Source organism: Barbus barbus (genome assembly GCF_936440315.1).
Source record: "Barbus barbus genome assembly, chromosome: 41".
NCBI lineage: Eukaryota > Metazoa > Chordata > Actinopteri > Cypriniformes > Cyprinidae > Barbus > Barbus barbus.
This window is the reverse complement of record NC_136719.1, coordinates 18,376,528-18,396,920: the sequence shown is the minus strand read 5'-3', so window position 1 is coordinate 18,396,920 and position 20,393 is coordinate 18,376,528. Positions and strand designations below refer to the sequence as shown.

The window sequence follows — 20,393 nt, the reverse complement described above, 5'->3', positions numbered from 1 at the left end:
CAAATCACTACAACAGAGTAAAAAGACAAGTAAAATACAAATAATACAGTATATAATACAAAATAAGACAATATAAAACAAATCAATACCCTAATAAACAGCTGTCACTTAATCATGGCCGTATTTAAAGGCCATTTTCTCAAAATAAGTTTTTCAGTACACCAAACAACTTTTCAGTTTTATTCCTGTCTATATCTCTCTGTTTTTGCAGAGAAGTTTGTTCATATTTCATCTGCCTGGTTTATATAAAATTTTATTCCTTAAAACATGGTAAAAAAAAAAATTTCTGGCTTTTGACAATATTTTGTGATTAAGTGATTTAAAAAAAATAGATATCCAAATGCCTCTCTATAAAAACCTTTAACGTTTATATATATAAATATAACAAGAATTTTGAACATGACAGATTTCGGATTGAAAAATGTAAATTAGCGCATATTTAATTAGATAATTAGATTATTGCCTATTTTAAACAAACTTTTTTCTTAAAGTACTGTGATTAATAAATGGGTAATTTCTATAAGTTAAAATATTTACCTTACTCACCTGTAGTGTTTTGTCCTAAATTCACTTCCATTGTAAGTGCCGCACTCTAATTTATTTATGGTAATCAACATTATGCCAGTTACTGACAATATGCTATCTGCTTCAGGAAGAAGAATGAGATACGATATCATATTAAAATCAACATCTCTTGATCCCATTACCTGCCCCCTTGCCCTCCATTCTCTTTTTCCTACCCTAATCCCTTGGTCCCAGGACAATTTGACTACTCTTGAGTTTCTTAATTGTCTGGTTGGGATTTGACTGATGCCTATTGTAGGTTTTAAGATGCTATCATGTTTCTCGCTTTATGAATGAATGCATCTCAGTGGCATCACTCAACTATGCCAGTCGGTGCCAAAGGATGAAGATCCATAAGCCAGCTTGTGAGGAATATGGCTAATATAATTGAAGTATTATATTGGCTTTTTGTTTGATGCTTACAGTACAATAAATTAGGAAACTATTATTCAGGAATGTGGCAATGTAATTTTGGTATGTTTTTTTTTTTTTAGTTTTTACAATTTATCTTACAAATAAATTGACAGGATACACTGGAGTGCTCGCCTAATTGTAGACATCTAATTAGGCTATTTTAAGGGTATGTGTGTTTTGTAACGTGTATTTTTAAATGAGCAACTGTGTTGTGGCTGCTCCCCAATGGTCAGAAGGGTTTTGAATAATGGACATGTAAAGGAATCTTTCCCTCTTTTCAGCTGGTGAGGAGCTCATGAATTATGAACACTTTGTTTTGGTACACGATATGGTGCTGAGGGGGCTTGGCCTTTGTGTGTGCGTGTATAGATATGTGTGCTGGAGATAGATTGATCCGAAGTGAGTGTGGCATGTCTGCACCTCAACTCAGACTTGTAACCACATAGTTCCCAAAGAGCCAAGTCAGACACTTAAGTATCCTGTGATTTATAGAATCTAGCTTTTTTCATCAGTTTGTATAAATTTTCTTGCATTAGGTAACAACATAACACAACCAAGCGGAATCTGCAAACAAATGCGGCTTTCTCCAAATTAACTTAACATTTCTAGCCTTTTTGCAGAAATATTTTTAACCCATTTTGATGTCAAGATGATTTTTAATAAATGTACATTACTGTCCAAAATGCATTATTCTAAAAAGGATGAATTTAATTAAACAAAAAACAAATGAGTAAAAGCAGTAATTTTGTTAAAACTATTATTAAGGTTCAATATAACTGTTTTATATTTTAATTTATTTTAAAATGTAATTTATGCCTGTAATTTATTTTCAGTAGCCATTACTGCAGTCGTCAGTTCAAGTTTATTTTTATAGCACTTTTTACGATACAAATCATTGCAAAGCAGCTCTACAGGAAATTAAGTTTCCACAATATATTTATATATTGCAGAACCTTAATATATTTAACTTATGGCAAAATTTGGTAATTCTGTATGTTGTCTGAGCATTGGCATCCTCTGAGTGGTTGGCATCATCTTTTCTCAGGTGTTCGGTCATCTGTCAGTGTCACATGATCCTTCAGAAATCATTCCAACATGCCGATTTTGTTCTCAAAAAAATTCTGTGACATTATAACTGTCTTTACTGTCACTTTGATCAATTTAATGCAACCTTGCTGAATAAAAATATAAATTTCTTATAAAAATAAATAAATAAAATTGTACTGACCTCAAACTTTTGAACGGTATTGTATGAGGTCAGTTCTCCTCAAATTCATACAGGTGTTTATCGCATTTAATATGACGGAACATCTTTAATCTTTAACTATTAAGCTTTTACAACTACAAATTGTTCATATGCATGTCCATTTTTATTATTAAATTTAAACAATACGTCTTTTGTTTTATAATCTAAAACATGGCAGCTTTCTTTTTATGAGTGATTGAAAGACAAAATAAATGTCACTTGGTTGAATATTTTGCAATATAATGCGACAACTTTCGTTTTAACTGTATATTACATGTCCAAGTATGTGAACATGTCCAGCAAATAGACCAATGACCTAATGTCTGGACATTACCAGGGTGCTACCATTACCTCCAAGACAATCCCATCTGTCTCCGCTTTAATTAAACACACCATAGAGAAAAAGAACTAATATGTACCACCTTAGTGACTTTACTAGAAGGACACTACAGGGGTAGCTTACTGTACCGAGCAACCCTGTGATGAAGAGGCACATCGCCTCAGTTCCGTGGGAAGATCACGTCAATGTATTAAACTCTTGAGACAGCCAGGAACAGAACATAGACCCGTCCAGTCTCTTATTCCATGGAGAGAGTTGCATTTAATTAATTTGGCATATGATTTTATCCAAAGCAACACGCATTACATTCAAAGTATACATTAAAAAATTTTTTACATATAATTTTGTGCTTTTTCTGGGAATTGAACCCCGACCTTGGCGTTGCAAACACCATGTTCTACTGTTTGAGCTTCAGGAATGTTAATAACAGTGTATCCAGTGGCCTGTGTTAGAGAGGGACCAGGCACCTGTGAAGCCCAACCTTGCCTTAAACAAGCCCAAACTTGCCTAACACCAAACATAATAAATCATTAGTCAAACTTGGACATTATAAACTGGACGTTTCCAATAAAGTATGGTACTGGTCTGACTAACGATTTATATAATAGCCTACATATTTTTCTATGAATATAATTAGAAATAATTATAAGAATAATTATATTCACTATATTCCCATGACTTTTAAACAATTCTGTGAGACAAAATGTATAATAATCTAGAATGAAATGCCTCAATCTAATTTGATGTTGTCAAACCATTATCTTGTTGAGCAAACACCGCCCGGATCAGATAGCGCGAGAATTTGAAAGGCCCACGTGGTGCTTTGGTGAATTGAAGGGTCGCGCGGTGTTTAATCCGTACTACCTGGAGTTTATCGTCATTGATGCACGCGCCGTTAATCCCGGTTTGAATTAAAGATGAGTTCCGGGGCTTCTGGGTCAAGCAGAAGTGCCACCACACGGAGCTAACAGTAGCTCAGGTCAAATTTAGCAAAACTACATGCATTAGTGCACGAGGCGGGAAACACGTCTTCAAGTTCAAAGATTTGTGTGTAACTTGAGGTGCGTCAGAGGCTGGACTGTCTGCACCTCGCCCAGACTCGCGTTTCCCAGGAAATAACGGCTATACACCGGCCTTCTCCGGTTTCTAATGACGTGCATGCATTATTGAGCGCGCTCTCCCGGTCCCGCTCGAGGCACCGGGTCAGCCGCGCACAAAACGGACGGCGCTCCAGGAACATTACACTGTCGCTGTCTTTGTTTAATTCATGCAACCCCCTACTATCCCGACTGTAACAACACTGCAACACGGGTGTTAAAGCACTTCAATAATACATATAGTTACTAAATATGGGTTAAAATACACCATAATAAAAACTGTCACTCTGGATCTATCTGTGTGTGTGTATTTATATTATACACACAAGTGATCTAATCCAAATGATTTACATGTGGTGTAAAAACATCCCAGAATTATTAGATCCATCTAGCTTCTACTAAATACATAAATGGAAATATCTCAGGATCATGAAAGACACAGAACATCAAAGATCAACTCAGACATAATATATCCAAATTTGACCTAGAGGGGACTAGTCGTGGCCTAATGGTTAGAGTCGGTTCAAGTCTCAGTAGGCTACTGGCAGGGATTGTTGGTTGGGGGAGTGAAAGTAGTATGGGACACCACTTGGCCACGTGCCATGTCCTTTTCTTTTCAAAAGTCAAAGCACACATATACTTGCAAAATTTCACAACTGTTATAGGCTATTGTATAGTCCAGCAGCTCATGATGTTTTGTGTCTCAGAGCAGCTGAGTTCACAGTAAATGAAGCAAATGTCATCCCTGCATGTGCTGAGTTTAACGTGCATTTGGAAACACAACATACACATCATTTTTAAATAGAGGTTTACAGCATTTCACCTGTATTCTGCCGAAATAAAAAGCTAGAATTTGAAACACTGAAAGCTCAAGAGTTTGAAAGAATTTAAGACATGAATGTGTGAAATAAAACTGTAATAGTATCACATTTTTTAAATTTACAGTATTGTAATTTTAAATCTAATTATAAAACATTGAAAACAGAAATACATTACTGTTAATAAACATTATAACTATTATTGTTAATGTGAACTGAGACACTATCACAACTAAATTGAGGTTCGAGTCCACTATGAAACTATGAAAGTTAATCATATCGCAGTTCAAATGGCAATATAACAATAAATATTTTGCAAATAATGTAAATTTAATGTAAAAATGTTTTGTAAATGTTCAAAATAAAACATTTGCTTAAAAAAAGAATGTTTTATCTGTTTAGTCATTAACCAACATAAGGTAATGCAAAATTTAAGATACTGAGAGTTCACTTCAAATAAATATTTCAAGTCTAAGGGGTTTGGTTGACAAAAAAAAGTTGGGGAACTCCTGAATGAGGCGAAAGTCTACTTGGTTCTCTGGGATACAACTTTTTATATTAAGATGTTGACATTAAACAAATTATATATATATATATATATATATATGTGCGTGTGTGTAACGAAAAATTACCAAAATGTGCAACGCGATGGTATTATTTCACAGTAAGGGTTAATTCCATGAAACAAAACATTGATGGTGCACTATTCAGTACCTGAAACACACAAGATGTACTGTGCCGCTAAGTGAAATCCTGCCTGAACTGGGACTGGGGTGTCAAAATCTGCAATAGGACAAAATGATACTGTGGATACACTTACATTTAATGGGGCACATCAAGATAATGTTACATGGCTGGATTTTGTTGTACAGTATGCAGAGGTTTAAGACGTTTCGTCCCACTTTAGATTAAAAAAAAAAAGTTACATTTGCTTGTTCTCCAAGGCATCACACAAATGCAGTGATACAGTACTTGATAGTCCTCCTGCAACCAAAACTGTCACATGTAAGACGGAGGTTTAGTTTAAAAATGATAATAGTAACACTAACAAAACACATCAAGCAGCCACACTGACAGCAGCCTCCTCTGATATTGTGCACTAAAAAACTTAAAATGTGCTGATTTGGGTAATGAATTTGACCCTCGAAGGAACTACCATCAGACTCTATACAAAAATATAAAGTTCTACTGCATAAAAAGAAAAAAGCGCCATCTGCTGGCTAAAAGCTTTCTGATCTAAATTTTGCAGGAGTGCCCATAGAAATGTGTCATTACACATTTTTTAACAAATAATATATTGTAAAAGTGTACTGGACAATAATTAGATACTGGCATAAAAAGAATTTACTTGGGATATAGCAGTTAATGTAAGTTCTTTATCCATGTCATTTCTCAATTCATGTGAAACAGAAGGTATTTAGAGGTTAAGAAATATAAATCCCATTATATTATGGGTATAAAATAATAAAAGAAAGATGAACAACAATACAGTGTTATAACATGAATAGAGTGCACGTTTAAACATCAATGTCTCATCTCAGAGAAACAGACTACATGGAGGCATGAGGTCTCCAGAGTGTGTATAAGTGTAAAACATACACAGATACATACAGTACATATGCGCATACACACTCACTCATCCAAATATTTACACATACATTCAACTCACACAACACACTTCAGACAACCAGTGAAAGTTTAAAACAAAGAAAAAAAGAAATCCTATTACCGGTATATAAGCCCTCAGTCCACCAAACAGAAGGTAAGATATGTAAACAAAAACAAAAGAACAAAAAACAGACTAAATGCTGGAATGAGCTTGATGCTTGATGCAGGCCATGACACCAGCAGTCTGCAGGTTAAACGGACATGTGGTGGCACACAGACTAGTGCTTTTATCGTGTTTACAGACGGAGCGAGGTTGGACTCGCTCACTCCAAGTGCACCCTCTCCTGGTCAGGGTTTGAAGCGCACTCTTCATTCAAGCACAAATAAACTCAATAAAAGCGGACTAGTGAAGAAAAAAATAAATAATTTTTTTTTAATTATTTGAGAGAAACTGAAAATCGGCACGCGGACACACCATCACCAATGTAAAAACAAAAAAAATATCCCACTTGCAGTAGTTATACAAATTCAATTGGTCAGATGAGGTTGTGGTTTGAGCTGTGTGTGATATTATAGATAATTAGTTGTGGTTGTTTAAATTTGTCTTATGTCATTATTACAATTTTGTATAATTGTAGAGATCAGCAAAAGCACCATAGATTTAAATAATCATCTAACATCCCTGTTCCCTCATACATATAAATAAGTTTCATATTAACAGAAGATTAGACTGTTTTCACTGTCGGCTAATCCGGTCCATTATAGAAACATAATTAATGCCTCTTGTTAAAAAAAAAAAAAAAAAATCCCAAATTGAACAATTGAGGCCAAAATTAAATGTAAATAAAATCGTCAAATCAAATAAGCTGAAGACATTCATCACATCATCTGTGTGTATTCATCATCATGTGGTTTGCGCTTGACTCATCTGAGAGCGTGTAAGTGAGATTAACCGTTCAAGGCTCCAAGTATCTCAGCTGAAAAGCACATTTCCTTAGGAAACAAGCAAAATCCCCAGCTTCACGGATACCAGACAACCAAACCGTCTCGGCTCGGAGCGATTTTCTGGGAGGAATGGGCCCTGTTACACAGCTGCAAGTAGAGGCACTGTAGGTCCTGGGCTCAATGAGTCCTGTTTTTATGAGCTATTGAGTCCCATGATGTAACTGCATGTCTGAGCCCAATATGTCCTATGGTGCAGCTCTGCCTCAGGGCTCTGTGAGCCCCATGGCACAGCTCTGTCTCAGGGATCAGTGGACCCTGTGATGCAGCTCCATTCATTTGCTGATTGAGCAGCATCCTCAGAATAAGGCGGCGCATTTGGTCAGTACAATTTGGTTTCCTGTTGTTAGCGGTGTCTCCTTGGTGATTGGCAAGAGTCGGCTAGCTGAAGAGCATGCTGAGATAGCTTAAACCTCAGCAGCCTTCAGGCCGATTTTCTCCTCATCTTGTCAGTCCGAATTGGGTTTTTTTAGTGAGAAAGCGTATATGTTAAAATGATCACTCAGCTGCTTCACCTGCACAGGGAGACAGAAGAAAAAAGACCATAATGAGAAACATTGTGTGCTTGTGCATAAAAGTGTGCTTGTGCACTTGTACACAAGTGTGCTTGTGCATAAAAACATGACTGTTGCAAAAAATAAATCACATTATATTTATTATATATTATTTCAAAAAGTTGAATAAAGTTAGGATAGTTTGAATAAATAGTTAGGATAGTTATATATAACATATACATATATAATTACATGTAATTAGTATATATGCACTGCCATTCAAAAGTTTGAGATCAGTAAAAACAAATTTCATGTTTTATGCTCATCAAGACTGTATTTATTTGATCAAAAATATTGGAAAAAAACCCAGTAATATTGTGAAATATTACTGCAATTTCTAATATTGGTTTCCTATTTTAATATACTTTAAAATTGTATTTATTTCTGTGACGCAGCACTGAATTTATCAGCCATTCATTACTCCAGTCTTCAATGTCACATGATCCTTCAGAATTCATTCAAATATGCTGATTTATTATTAGTTGAAACTGTTGTGCTGCTTATTTCTTTATTACTTTTGTTCTTTGATGAATAAAAAGTTAAAAAGAACAGCATTTATTCAAAATAGAAATCTTTTCTAATATTAATGTCTTTACTATCACTTTTCCATTTAACACACCCTTGCTGAATAAAAGTATTACTTTCTTTAAAAAAGAAGAAAAAAAAAAAATTATGAACCCAAACTTTTGAATAGTAATGTATATTGTAACAAAATTTCTATTTTGAATAAACACTGATCTTTTTAACTTGTTATTTATAAAAGAATCCTGAAAAAAAGCATCACGGGCTCAAAAAATAGTAAGCAGTACAACTGTTTCCAATTGATTATAAATAGCATATTAGAAAGATTTCTGAAGGATCATGCGACACTGAAGACTGGAGTAATGATGCTGAAAATTCAGTTTTGCTTCACAGGAATAAATTATATTTTAAAGTATATTAAAATAGAAAACTATAATATAATAATACAATAATAATATTTTTAATATATATATATATATATATATATATAAATAAATAATAATAATAAAAAAAAATCACAAAATTAGAGTGTCTGTATTTTTGATCAAATAAATGCAGCCTTGAGGAGCAAAAAATTATGTATGCATGTATGTGTGTGTATATATATGCACCCTATTATTAGTAGTAGTTTAATATATAACCATCTTAAGGTAAATTAAATTATTCTTCATGACTAATGAACTAATGAGCAGTCTGTGTGTCTTTACTCACAACTGATACTCCATAGTGTATGTGAGTGAGGAGGACTATGGCGGTCCATATGTAAAGGATGGTAATTTCACTATTCTGCAAAGTCCCAGATATCACTAGCAACACCACAGCTGTCATCGGCAACAACAACAAACTCAGTGGCTTGCATCGAGTATTACTCATCTGGCATACAATGAGCTTGCACTGAGAGAGAGAGGGAGAGAGAGAGAGAGAGCGCATGTCAGGAGCAGACATCTGACAAGATGTTTCAAATGGAACTGAAAGACATCCATTGTCATGGCTGCATAACTTGTTTATCTACAGCAGAGAGAGCTAGAGGACTCAGTACACTCACAGTAACATTGGAGAAGGCTGTTCCCACCATGAGATAAAAGATTCTGGGTTGCTTCTTGATGATGTCTGTAGGAGAGAGACCGATCCACAGTGTAGACAGCACAAACAAAAGGACGGGAGAGAAAAACGGCAACAAGGCCTCATACACCGAACTGTGCTTCAGGGTGTTATTACGGTACGCCCTATAATAATACAGAGAGAAAGAGTGAGAACAAATATCCCTGTTCCAAAGCATACATTATTTAATAGAGAATCAGTAAGCTACACAGTATGAGTAATTTTATGTAGTCCAAGGCACAAGAGGCCTGGAATGAAACTTACTTAAAGACATTGTAGAGGCTCATTGGCAGTGTTACAACAAATAAACAACCTGTTTTAAAAAAAACGAGGAAATCAGATCATCCTTTAATTTGCAAATTTGGCCTAAAAGCGAATCAAAACCCAGCATTTGAAGTATTAACTAAGTATTAACTGCCAATGAAAGGGCAAAGTTCACTCACCAACAATCATAACAGTGAAGAGATCTCTGTAATGAATATTCCAAATAACAGGTTTGTACCATGTTTCCACGCCAACCACCGCTGTTACTATGTACACGACAGAGATAGTCTGGCATAGAGATGAAAAAAAAAAAAAACATTAATTAATACAAAATGTAAAGTTTATTTCCATTCAAGTATCACTGAAGTTTCCATGTGCTTGACATGTACAGAAACTAAATTCTACCTTCAAGAATTTTTTTCCCCATATTTTTTAAATACACCACTGCTCAAAGAATTGGGGTCAGTATGATTCCTTTTTTACTTAATACTTAAAATTAATAATTTTTATTTTTAAATTAAAATTAATAGTTTTATTAATAATTTTTTTGTAAATGTTACTAAAGATTTCCATTTAAAAAAAAGTTTCTTTAACTTTCTGGGGGAATTTTTTTTATAATTAATATTATTTATATATATATATATATATATATATATATATATGAAATAATTATTTAAAAAACAAATCTCAAGACTTGAATGACAGTACAATTTTAATATTAAAATGAATAATTTTACAAGTAAAATTATACATTTGTACATTTTATTTCATTTACTGAATGTAGTATAATATTACATATTACTAATATAATATTAATATTGCAAAATATATATAGTTTATGGTTATACTTTAATATTTTATTAAAACTTTTTTTTTGCATGAGCTTATCTTTCGGTAATAAATTACCACTTGACTGATGTCGTAGCCCCAGGGCAGGAACAAAATCCCAGTGTTGTACTTCTCCCAGTGCGACAGTATGAAGGAAAACAGGACGACCCATAACAGAAAATACAGCGTCACCACGCCGACGCCTGTCTCACCCCGCCCGAAGACAGAGTACACTGTAGCGACGAAGAACACACATGCCCAGCTGTCCAGGCCGTGGTCAAACAGCTCACCCAGCGGAGTGCTGGAGTTTGTTCTCCGAGCCTGTTTGCCATCCACACCATCTGCATATACACACACGACAAAACATATTTCAAAGTCATATATGCACGCATACACACATTCCCACACAAACATGTTTCCAATCTTGCTACCACATTCACATAATGTTTCAGAGGTTCTCTGGATCCTAGACATAATGTTCACAGCTCTTCCCTTAAAAAAACTACAGTGTTAAAAAGCAAGCCTCTGCTCAGTGTTCATATTTTCATATACAAATGTGTCTTCTGTGGCTGTATTACGGTCAAATTTCCTTCTTGGTTAAAGGTCTAGTGAGTTATTAAAGTATAAAGCACACGTCAGTAGGTTTATAAATGGGACTAAAAATAAGATGTGTGTCAAAATCAGATCTGTGCATTAGGTTCTAGTATAAATGAATCCTAACACACCTAATATTGTCTGTTTTGCTGATAATATTAATCAAACAATACTACTGAAATGCACAGCTCCATAAGTATTTTGTTCATTTTAAGATCAAATACCATTATTTTAATTAGCAAATGTTTAGCTTTTTAAATAAAGGAGTGTGTTCAATATCATACAGGTATTGCGGTGTTAATGAGAATTGTGAATGTTCTGAACAACAACTTGAACAATCTTTTATTAGCAAAAATGTGACTTACAAATAAATTGATTTTGCAAAATCATTCAGAAAGATTAAGAACACTATCTGACAGAAGATTGGTCAATTAACATTAGTACCATCTCAAAAAACAAAAACACACTCACTTACCTAAGGTATAGGCCAGAAAATTGAACAAACCAGCAGCTATCCAAACCCAACTTGGCACATGTATATGGTTTTCCCCTGTGCCACAAAACAACACCCACGAAATCATCAGTGCCATTTGTGAGTAGGTACAATCTCAATTAGGATAACAGCATTAAACTTCAAAATACATAAATTACACAACAAATTACATTAAAAACAAAACATAAATAATGTGCTCAATTAATTATGTAATGTAATCATTTATATCACTTAAAATAAGTCCAAAAATACTAAACAACAGCATTGAACTAAATGAATTGCTATCAGATATACCCATACAAATACCTACATTTTTTGTTCATTTATGAAGAATGAATTGAACTTTTCAATGCTACATCTCAGTGAAAAACACCATGACTCCAAAATGTTTTGTCTTCATTACTACCTAATGGAATCAGATTTGTTACAAGGACAAACACTTTTTTTGAAAGCAGAATGTTTTAATTATTTACTCTACAACACTGAATGAACAGTGTGTGTATATGTGAGGGAGCTGGTATGTGTACAGGTGTGGCTGTGTATTAACAGATAGCTAGTTGATAATTGAGAGAATGATGAGCTGGAAGTGAGACCTTGATCCTTCATATAAAAAAAGACAATGTACTTATACAATCGTTGCACATAATCATTAATTGGTTACTGTTGTAATCATAATAAATGTGTTAATGTCCTCAAGCTTTGAGAAAGAGAGCATTACCCACAATACCCTGTCACTAGCACATCAAAACCAAAACAATTATACACACACAGTTTATTGACCTCACCTGAGGCATGAAATTCAAAGTCGAAAAAGGACAGCAAGGTGAAGGTGAGTACCAGGAACATGAACCCTGTAAATGTGATGAGGTTTGGGGCAAGCCATGTGGGCAAGACCTGAGACAGAGCGAGAAAGAGAGAAATTAGCAAGCTGCAAATGGTCAGATCTTTCTCGCAGGTAATCAGAGCCAGACGGAACATTCATTAATGTTGCATATATGCAATTCAATGAAAGCAAAACACAATGTAATGTTTTTCTTTTCATGCAAAATACCTCTATGCATTCATGGATTTGATTTTTTTAATAAAGACTGACAGACAAGTAACAAATTTTCATAAAAGCATATTTATAACAAAAAATAACATGCAAAAAAATATTTAATAACAGTATATTTTAATATACTTTAGGAACTAAAAAAAACGCTATACTAAAATTTTAAATTTATAATCACAAAAATAAAGAAAATGCTAGACTAAAATTTAAAAGGTACAATTACAAAATAACTGTAAATAGAAATATTACAATGTAATAAAATTGTATAGCTAATATAATATACAATTTTTAAATATTAAAATTAATAAAATACTGCTGTTTGTCATATTCACAGTCTTGAGTTGTAATGCATCCACTTATATAAATAAAATAAATGCATTATTTAAATAGTACATTTAAATAATACAAATAAATATTAATTTTAATAATAATATATTATTATTATTTGATCTCATATGAGAGACTGGATGCCCTTGTGTATTCTGGGTAACATTCAAAACGACAGTTGTGACTCTCACCTTCACTACTGAGTTCCAGAAGGGGTGCATGACGTAGATAGAAAGGGGGTTGGAGTCAACCGCACTGTACTGTAAAAAAGAGATGACAAGATATGCAGAGTAAGACAGCACATTAACACTCAGGTCTAGAAGTGTGAATGTCGAAAAGTGTTAACAACAGAGTGTTTCTGCTGTCTTACTAATATTGCACTATGTCTACAAACTTCTTTAGATTATTAAAATGTAAACTACAGAATATCACTAAATCTCTAATTAGATTCTGCACAAGTAGCAGGTACAACTGGAAAATAAATTCTTACGTTCAAACCTAGTGACAAATTAAAATGGCCTGAATGTAATAATGTCTATCAAATATGAAACTCTTCACTACAGCACACAAAAGTAAGTGGTATGATTCAGTGGTGAAGGCAGATCACTTTTCAACCACTTGCCCAGCATGTGTTCACTGTGTGAGCTCACACTTAGGGATAGGGTGGCTATTGAAGACTTGAAAACATCTGGAACTGAGAAGGCCTGAACCAAAACTCTTGAACCCCTGAAAAACATGCTTTCTAAAATGTACATGTTTATCCAGTCCAATATGCTTAGTTAAAAGCACACAGTATGATAAATAATAATAATAATAATGTATACAAACCCACTAATTAAATATACACAAAAATGCGGAACTCAAAACTAAATATGATAACCCTGATCAGATACAGGGGTAAAATAAACACACTGTGGTAGCCATGAGGGGGCAGTCATGTATGTTCAATGACTCCAAGTATGTGCAAACATGCAGAGCAAGAATAGCACATACCAACTCAGCAGCCTGTACATCTAACAGCCCAAAACACTGGCAGTAAATAAATACACCTTATCAGGCCAACAGGACATTACACCAGAAGACACACAGGGTCAGAGACACGTTCATTTACAAGTTCTGTCAAATAACCACACAGAAATACACAAAACTCTGCGTCACACCCAGGAATTCAACCTCTCGACCTCTTCAGTTCCACACCCTTATTACCAAGCCATGCTCTGCAGAGATGCCTAAAATTAAAGATTTAATTATTTCATGTATTATAAATTAATAATTATCACATAATAAAACATAATATGCATTATGATGATGTATAACAAAAAAGAAAAGAAAAATATGAAAAAAAGACCAAAAAGCAATAAAACTGTTTTTAGTTGTTTGAGACACAAGCACTCAGATATTTTGTGTTCATTTTGGGCCATTTGTGTTCATATAAATTAATAAATGAATTTAACACATTCCTGTTGGATCCCGTTGAACACACATAATGACATTGTAATATTGTAAAATATTATTATTTAAAATAACTGCGTACTGTTTCAATATATTATTTACAAATGCAATTTATTCCTGTGATTATAAAGCAAATTTTTCAGCATTCATTACTCCAGTCTTCAGTGTCACATGATCCTTCAGAAATCATTCTGATATGTTGATTTGGTGCTCAAGAATCACTTATTATTATTATCACCATTGTTAAAAACAGTTGTGCTGCCTAATATTTTTGTGTAAACCATGATACATTTTGTTTCAGGATTGTTTTATGAACAATAGTTCAAAAGAACAGCCTTTATTTGACATGAAAATCTTTTATAACATTAGAATTATTTAATCCCTTCTTGCTGAATAAAAGCATCACTTAAAAATACTTTTCAAACTAATCCATATTGATTAACAATTCTAGAATTAAGTAAGTGGATGGATAGATAGATTAGATAGATAGATCATCCAAGACAAAATTATAATAATCATGAACAAGTCACAGACACGATTTATTCAAGCAAAGGTGTTAATAATTGGATAAACCAGGAGATTTGCATCTCAATACTTTCAGGTGCTTCTTCTGTAAATTATATCACTACACTGCTATAATACAGTAACACCTGAACACAGCGAATTAAATTGAAAGCAAGGGGAGCTTGTGACTCACATGCAAATTATGTCCTAACCATAGATGCTTGTTAAGAGGCGGAACCAGGAGCCCATCCCTTTACAATTCAACTCAATTCACAAACTAACCGACAACATAAAGTATGTAGACCAACTACAACAAACCTGGACACCGTGTTTGTGTTTATCTGGTAAAACAATGTTTAGAGCTGAAGATCTAACGTTACTTTCACTGGAGGTTTCAAGTCACTGTGGTACGCCAGTGAATTAACCGGTTAATAACACTATTATATCCTTAAAACCTTTGAGTTGGAAGTATATATATATACTAATAACTAAATGGGGCATCAATTCATCCCAGAAATATACAATTTATCTTAAAAAGTGACAATAAGCCGCTGTCCTTTGTAGAGAGCGGCACACACCGGCAGACCTCATGCTTCATGATAGCATTAAAAGCTAGCCGACACTCTAAAGTCCTACACATTTAGCAGAATAAGAGCGGCCTCACCTTATATTTATCAAAACCTGAGAGTTGCTCTTGGGTGACATAGTGGTAGAGAGCCATGATGACCGCAGCACGGCTCTGAGGCGGACAGAAATTCACCACCAACGTGTCGGCACACGGTGTCCGCAGTGCTGCGCGTGAGCGGCGGCGGTGCAGTGGCGTGACGCCTGAAGCTCCGCCCTCAACCCAGTCTGCTCTTTCATAATAAAAGCATACGTGGAACATCAGAAACACGAGTTTCGATTTCTTTGATGCTACGGAAGCTTCGTGACAGGTACCTCCATCTAAAAATATTACAGTTTTTGCTTACACAAATAATCTTGACTTTTCACACGGCTTCTGAAACTTGACACTGAAACACCAGAGCCACACACCAAATCTAAAAAACCACACACAAATTCTCGGCCTTTGACTGAGTTTTCAATTTCATAAAACACTTTTTGCAAAACAATTCTCACTGTGACACACAAAAATCTCACAGGTAGTATCTTGTTTCCTTTTTCAAACACATCCAATCAAAATGCCACACTATTCATCAGTGCCTCACACTACCTCTCAGGGATCCTCAAATCTGACCCACAAGATCCACTCTCCTACAGAGATTAGCTCTAACCCTAATCAAACACACCTGAGCTTGCTAATCATTGTCTTCAGAATCATTAGAAAATCACAGGTAGGTAAGTTTTATCAGGGTTGAAGCTAAACTATGCAGTGCATTGGCCCTCCAGGGCAAGATTTGAGGAACCCTGAACTCCTCGCATGTGCAAACACTCATTGCTTTACTTAACACCAACCAATCATGGCTTTAGAATAGACCTATAAATACACAACTACGGATGGTTGGTGCATTTCTTTTCTTTTGCACTGTGTAATACTGTATTCACAACCACAAACGCTTACGGTTTAAAAAAACAAGGTTTCAATCTTGCTCTCGTGTTTATCGTGAACTTTTCAGCATCTCTCTGCCAGTAACTTTCAATTTTGTACAGAAATGTACATAGGAGCTCATGACAGAAGAGTTTTAGGTTTTGAATAACTGCGTAGTATGGTGCTACAGCATCAGTTGCAGTTCTTGTTCTTCCATCTCAATATACTGTACAACTAGGGGCGTCATGCACTCATTATTTCTGAGGGGGCAAGAGTGGAGGAGGGGTCGTCATGTGACACACAGCAGCACTTATGTTTTATTTTATGTTTTTCCCTTTTTATTCGAAACATTCCCAAACACATTAACTATATCTTGATTCTCACCTTTATAGATTATTAGTTGATCTATAGTGGGCGATAATGTAATCTATTAACTATGCATAACAACCTGTCTGTTTACTTAAGTAACAGATATGGGTGTCATGCCATAACACAGTTTTAATACGACTGACTTTATATTTAATGTGAATTTAACATTGAAAGTTAATATGAATAAAACTACTTATCATAACACTTTCATTGTACAGAAGAGCAAAGAACATGGTAATCATTAGCTAATGATTTGCATGGGTATCATTATGGTGTGACTTTAATTGTTGAGGCACATGACTAACTAACTAATTCAAAATCTATAACCACAATGACATATTACTTAAAAATTAGTTAATAGTTCTGTGCCTCAACAAGTAAAGTCATAACATCATGATACCTTAGCAAATCATTAGCTAATGATTAATTAAAGCAGACAACTGGAAGTTTAAAGGCATGGCTTTAACCCAATGTGGTAATTAACATATGAATGTACTTCATTAGATAAAAAATAAAGTAATTAGGTAATACATTATAACACATTTAACTGATAACAATTTATTGATTACTTAATCTTTGAATGAAATGTTCATTAGTTGCTGATGAAGTAATCATTAATAAATGGTTTAGTTCTTCATGAGTTATACATTAACTCATGATAACCTGTGCATTACTTAAGCATTATTTAATGCATATTTGTGCACAATCAAGCACTCTCAAAAACTCCCATTAAAATCACTGAAGCTGTTTACACTGTGAAATCCCCCTGTTTACACTGGGGGAAGTCGTGGCCTAATGGTTAGAGAGTCAGACTCGTAATCCAAAGGTTGCGGGTTCGAGTCTCGGGCCGGCAGGGATTGTAGGTGGGGGGAGTGAATGTCCAGCACTCTCTCCACCCTCAATACCACGACTGAGGTGCCCTTGAGCAAGGCACCGAACCCCCAACTGCTCCCCGTGCGCCGCAGCATAAATGGCTGCCCACTGCTCCGGGTGTGTGTTCACTGCTGTGTGTGTTCACGTTGGATGGGTTAAATGGGTCACCATACTTGTCAAACAGCACCTGATAACTGAACTAAGTTATCTTTTGCACTAATACTGTCAAAACACACAAGGTTTATGTATAGACTCAGTTGGTTATGTCTAAAATGAAAGTAAACAGCTGAGAGAAAACGCCTGCATATTAGATGCATGCAGGTCTTAAAGGGGCAGTACTGAATTAATTCACCCTAAAATTTAATTTCTGTCATTATTTACTAACTCGCATGTTGTCCCAAACCTGTATTAATTTCTTTCTCGTGCTGAACACAAAATAAGATATTTTGAATAATGTGGGCAACCAAACAGTTGCTGGTCCACATTGACTTTGATAGTTGGAAGAAAAAAAATACTATGGAATACTATGGGATAAGTCACTGGGGACTGTTTGGTTTTCCACGTTCCTCAAAAGCTTTATGTTCAGAGGAAGAAACTCATTCAGGTTTAAAGCAATTTTTGAGTGAGTAAATGATGGCTTAAAAATACTACACTTTTTATTTGGTGGTTAAGTTTTCCTTTAATCGGTGCTTGAAGTGGTACGCACCGGTACCGGCACTTCTATATTTTAGCCTTTAGAGTATCTGCACTTTTTTGTGTGTACTGGCACTTCTGACATGTTGCCGGTACTCAGAGTAAAGTCGTCAGGGTCTGGGTGATTAGGCTATATGATCCCATATATGATTAGAAATGATATAGAAACTGTAAATCACACTACCCAGGCGGGATCACCTCTCATCTCGACCAATCACGTGAATGAACGCAAGCAGAGTCGGTCTACTTCATTGTGTGGTGCGCGAGTAGCAGAATAATAATTAATTATTGATTGCTAATTTGAATCAGTACTTTATAACGAAAATCATATCTTAAAATGAAAAGAAGCAGGCTTTAGCAAACACATCATTTTAAACCGTAAACTCCTGGAAAGGCCAAGGATCCAGTGAACGAATTCAAACAGTAAGCTCAAAACAGTGCTAATGCAGAGAAAACACGGCCGATTTCATCAGCGATTACAGAGAGAATAGTGACTTGCGTCCAGATGTCAGTAAAATGATTATTTTCAGCATGTATTTGGCTTAAAAGCAAGAGTGTTTTATAATGAACACTGATTATGCGGTGGTCAGAGTCAGATTTAGCGATTCTGAATGGATCAGTATATTAAAGGCAGGCGATTTAGTGGTCTTTGGCGTCTCTCTGTGGTCCTGTTTGGTATTGCAGCTTGACTTGTGCTAATTTGTATTGAAAACTTTGATTTAATTATTGATTGATTGATTGTGGCACTATACATACATTGTGAATTAATAAAAAGTACTTATTTATTTAATATAAATAAATAAATAAGGGGAGGGGGGGTCAGATGAGTACTGGCACTTCTTTTTTTCCACTTCAAGCACTGCCTTTAATGTTAATAAAACACCAAAACACAAAAAGAAAAATCACTCACTACTCTTAACTGAAAAACGTTAATACAGTTGCTTTAATAGGAATCAGTCTACAGCGTTTTATTTTTATATTTGTTCTTTCAATTTCTTGAATGCTCCTGCTAAATACACCTATTGTACCTGAAAATAAAACACAGTTTTATTTGTATATTATGTGTATTTGTAATGTGTATCATTGTTCTCATTTTTTAATAACAAAAATAAAATAATGACAAAGATTTTTATCTCTGCCCTCTTTGGCCTAAATATCCGCCATTCTTTGAAAAATATTTTTGTTACCTTGAAAGGCTTTGTCTTTATAATAGGGAAATTAGTTTGGCTGTACTGCTCAGACAACTTACAAAATAGTAGAACCAACATGACAAAGAATCGTGATAAAATTGTTAATCGTGATATGATATTTTTGTAAGACAAATGTTTGCTTTTGAGATGTGGTTGTGATATTTTGAATACAGTGCTTCATTTTGCAAGAGATGTGAATCATTTTGTGTGTGCAATTCTTGGATTTGTGTGTAAAGTTTTGAAAAAAAGAGGCAAAGTTTTGAAAATGTAAGCGGTTGAAAAAAAAAATCAATATTTTCTTGAATAAAGCCCCCAAATTACATTGTAAAATAGATTTTCTAAATATATAGCCTATAGGCTATTTTTAGAAATATTTTAGTTTTTCTACTCATTATAGTGCTGTGCTGATTGATTATTTATGTATTTATTTTTACACAAACATTTTTATATTGTTTTCCTTTAAACTGTTCTACAGACCACCCAGCCACGGGGGATCCGTGGACTAGTCTACATAAAACATTAACAAATGTTCCACCATATAGACTAAATATGCACAGTGTTACAAAAACTATGATTTTACAGCTGGGAATTGAGTTAGATGTCTCACTTTTTATTTCTCATTGGAAGTTAATTTAATTTTTTTCTATAGGCATATACGTTAAAGGTATGGATAAAATAGCTATTTCATAAATTGTTTTATATTAAATGTAATCTATAAAAATTAAATATGGACACATGGCTCGCTCATGCTGTTGTCACTGTCTACCCACTAGGGGTCGCTGTCGATTAAAACTAAATAAACTACATACACAGTTATACAAGAAATGCCTACTTCAGAACATTTAAGAGTGATTGTGTGCATTTGAGTCTCAAGAAAATGTGAATAAGCAGCTATCACAAAGACTTCCCCTAAAATAAAACTGAGTTAACTATAGAAGCAGAGAAAAACTGACAATTTCTT

At 34.5% G+C, this 20,393-nt stretch overlaps 1 protein-coding gene across 2 annotated transcripts; it reads right to left on the bottom strand.

The window, feature by feature from the left end:
* Positions 1–5,282: 5,282 nt before the first annotated feature.
* LOC306860530 (ethanolaminephosphotransferase 1-like) lies at positions 5,283–15,591 on the bottom strand. Of its 2 annotated transcripts, XM_079402257.1 has the most exons (10): positions 15,444–15,591; positions 13,015–13,083; positions 12,231–12,339; positions 11,428–11,502; positions 10,437–10,699; positions 9,710–9,818; positions 9,531–9,579; positions 9,211–9,391; positions 8,877–9,059; positions 5,283–7,604 (listed from the first exon to the last, which is right to left on the bottom strand). In XM_079402257.1, exons 1-10 carry the CDS (start codon positions 15,498–15,500, stop codon positions 7,497–7,499), a joined length of 1,203 nt encoding a protein of 400 aa, XP_079258383.1. In that variant the 5' UTR covers positions 15,501–15,591; the 3' UTR covers positions 5,283–7,496. The 2 variants fall into 2 exon arrangements, with proteins under 2 accessions (XP_079258383.1, XP_079258384.1); XM_079402258.1 differs by lacking the exon at positions 8,877–9,059 and having other exon boundaries at positions 5,284–7,604.
* Between the last annotated feature and the right edge of the window lie 4,802 nt (positions 15,592–20,393).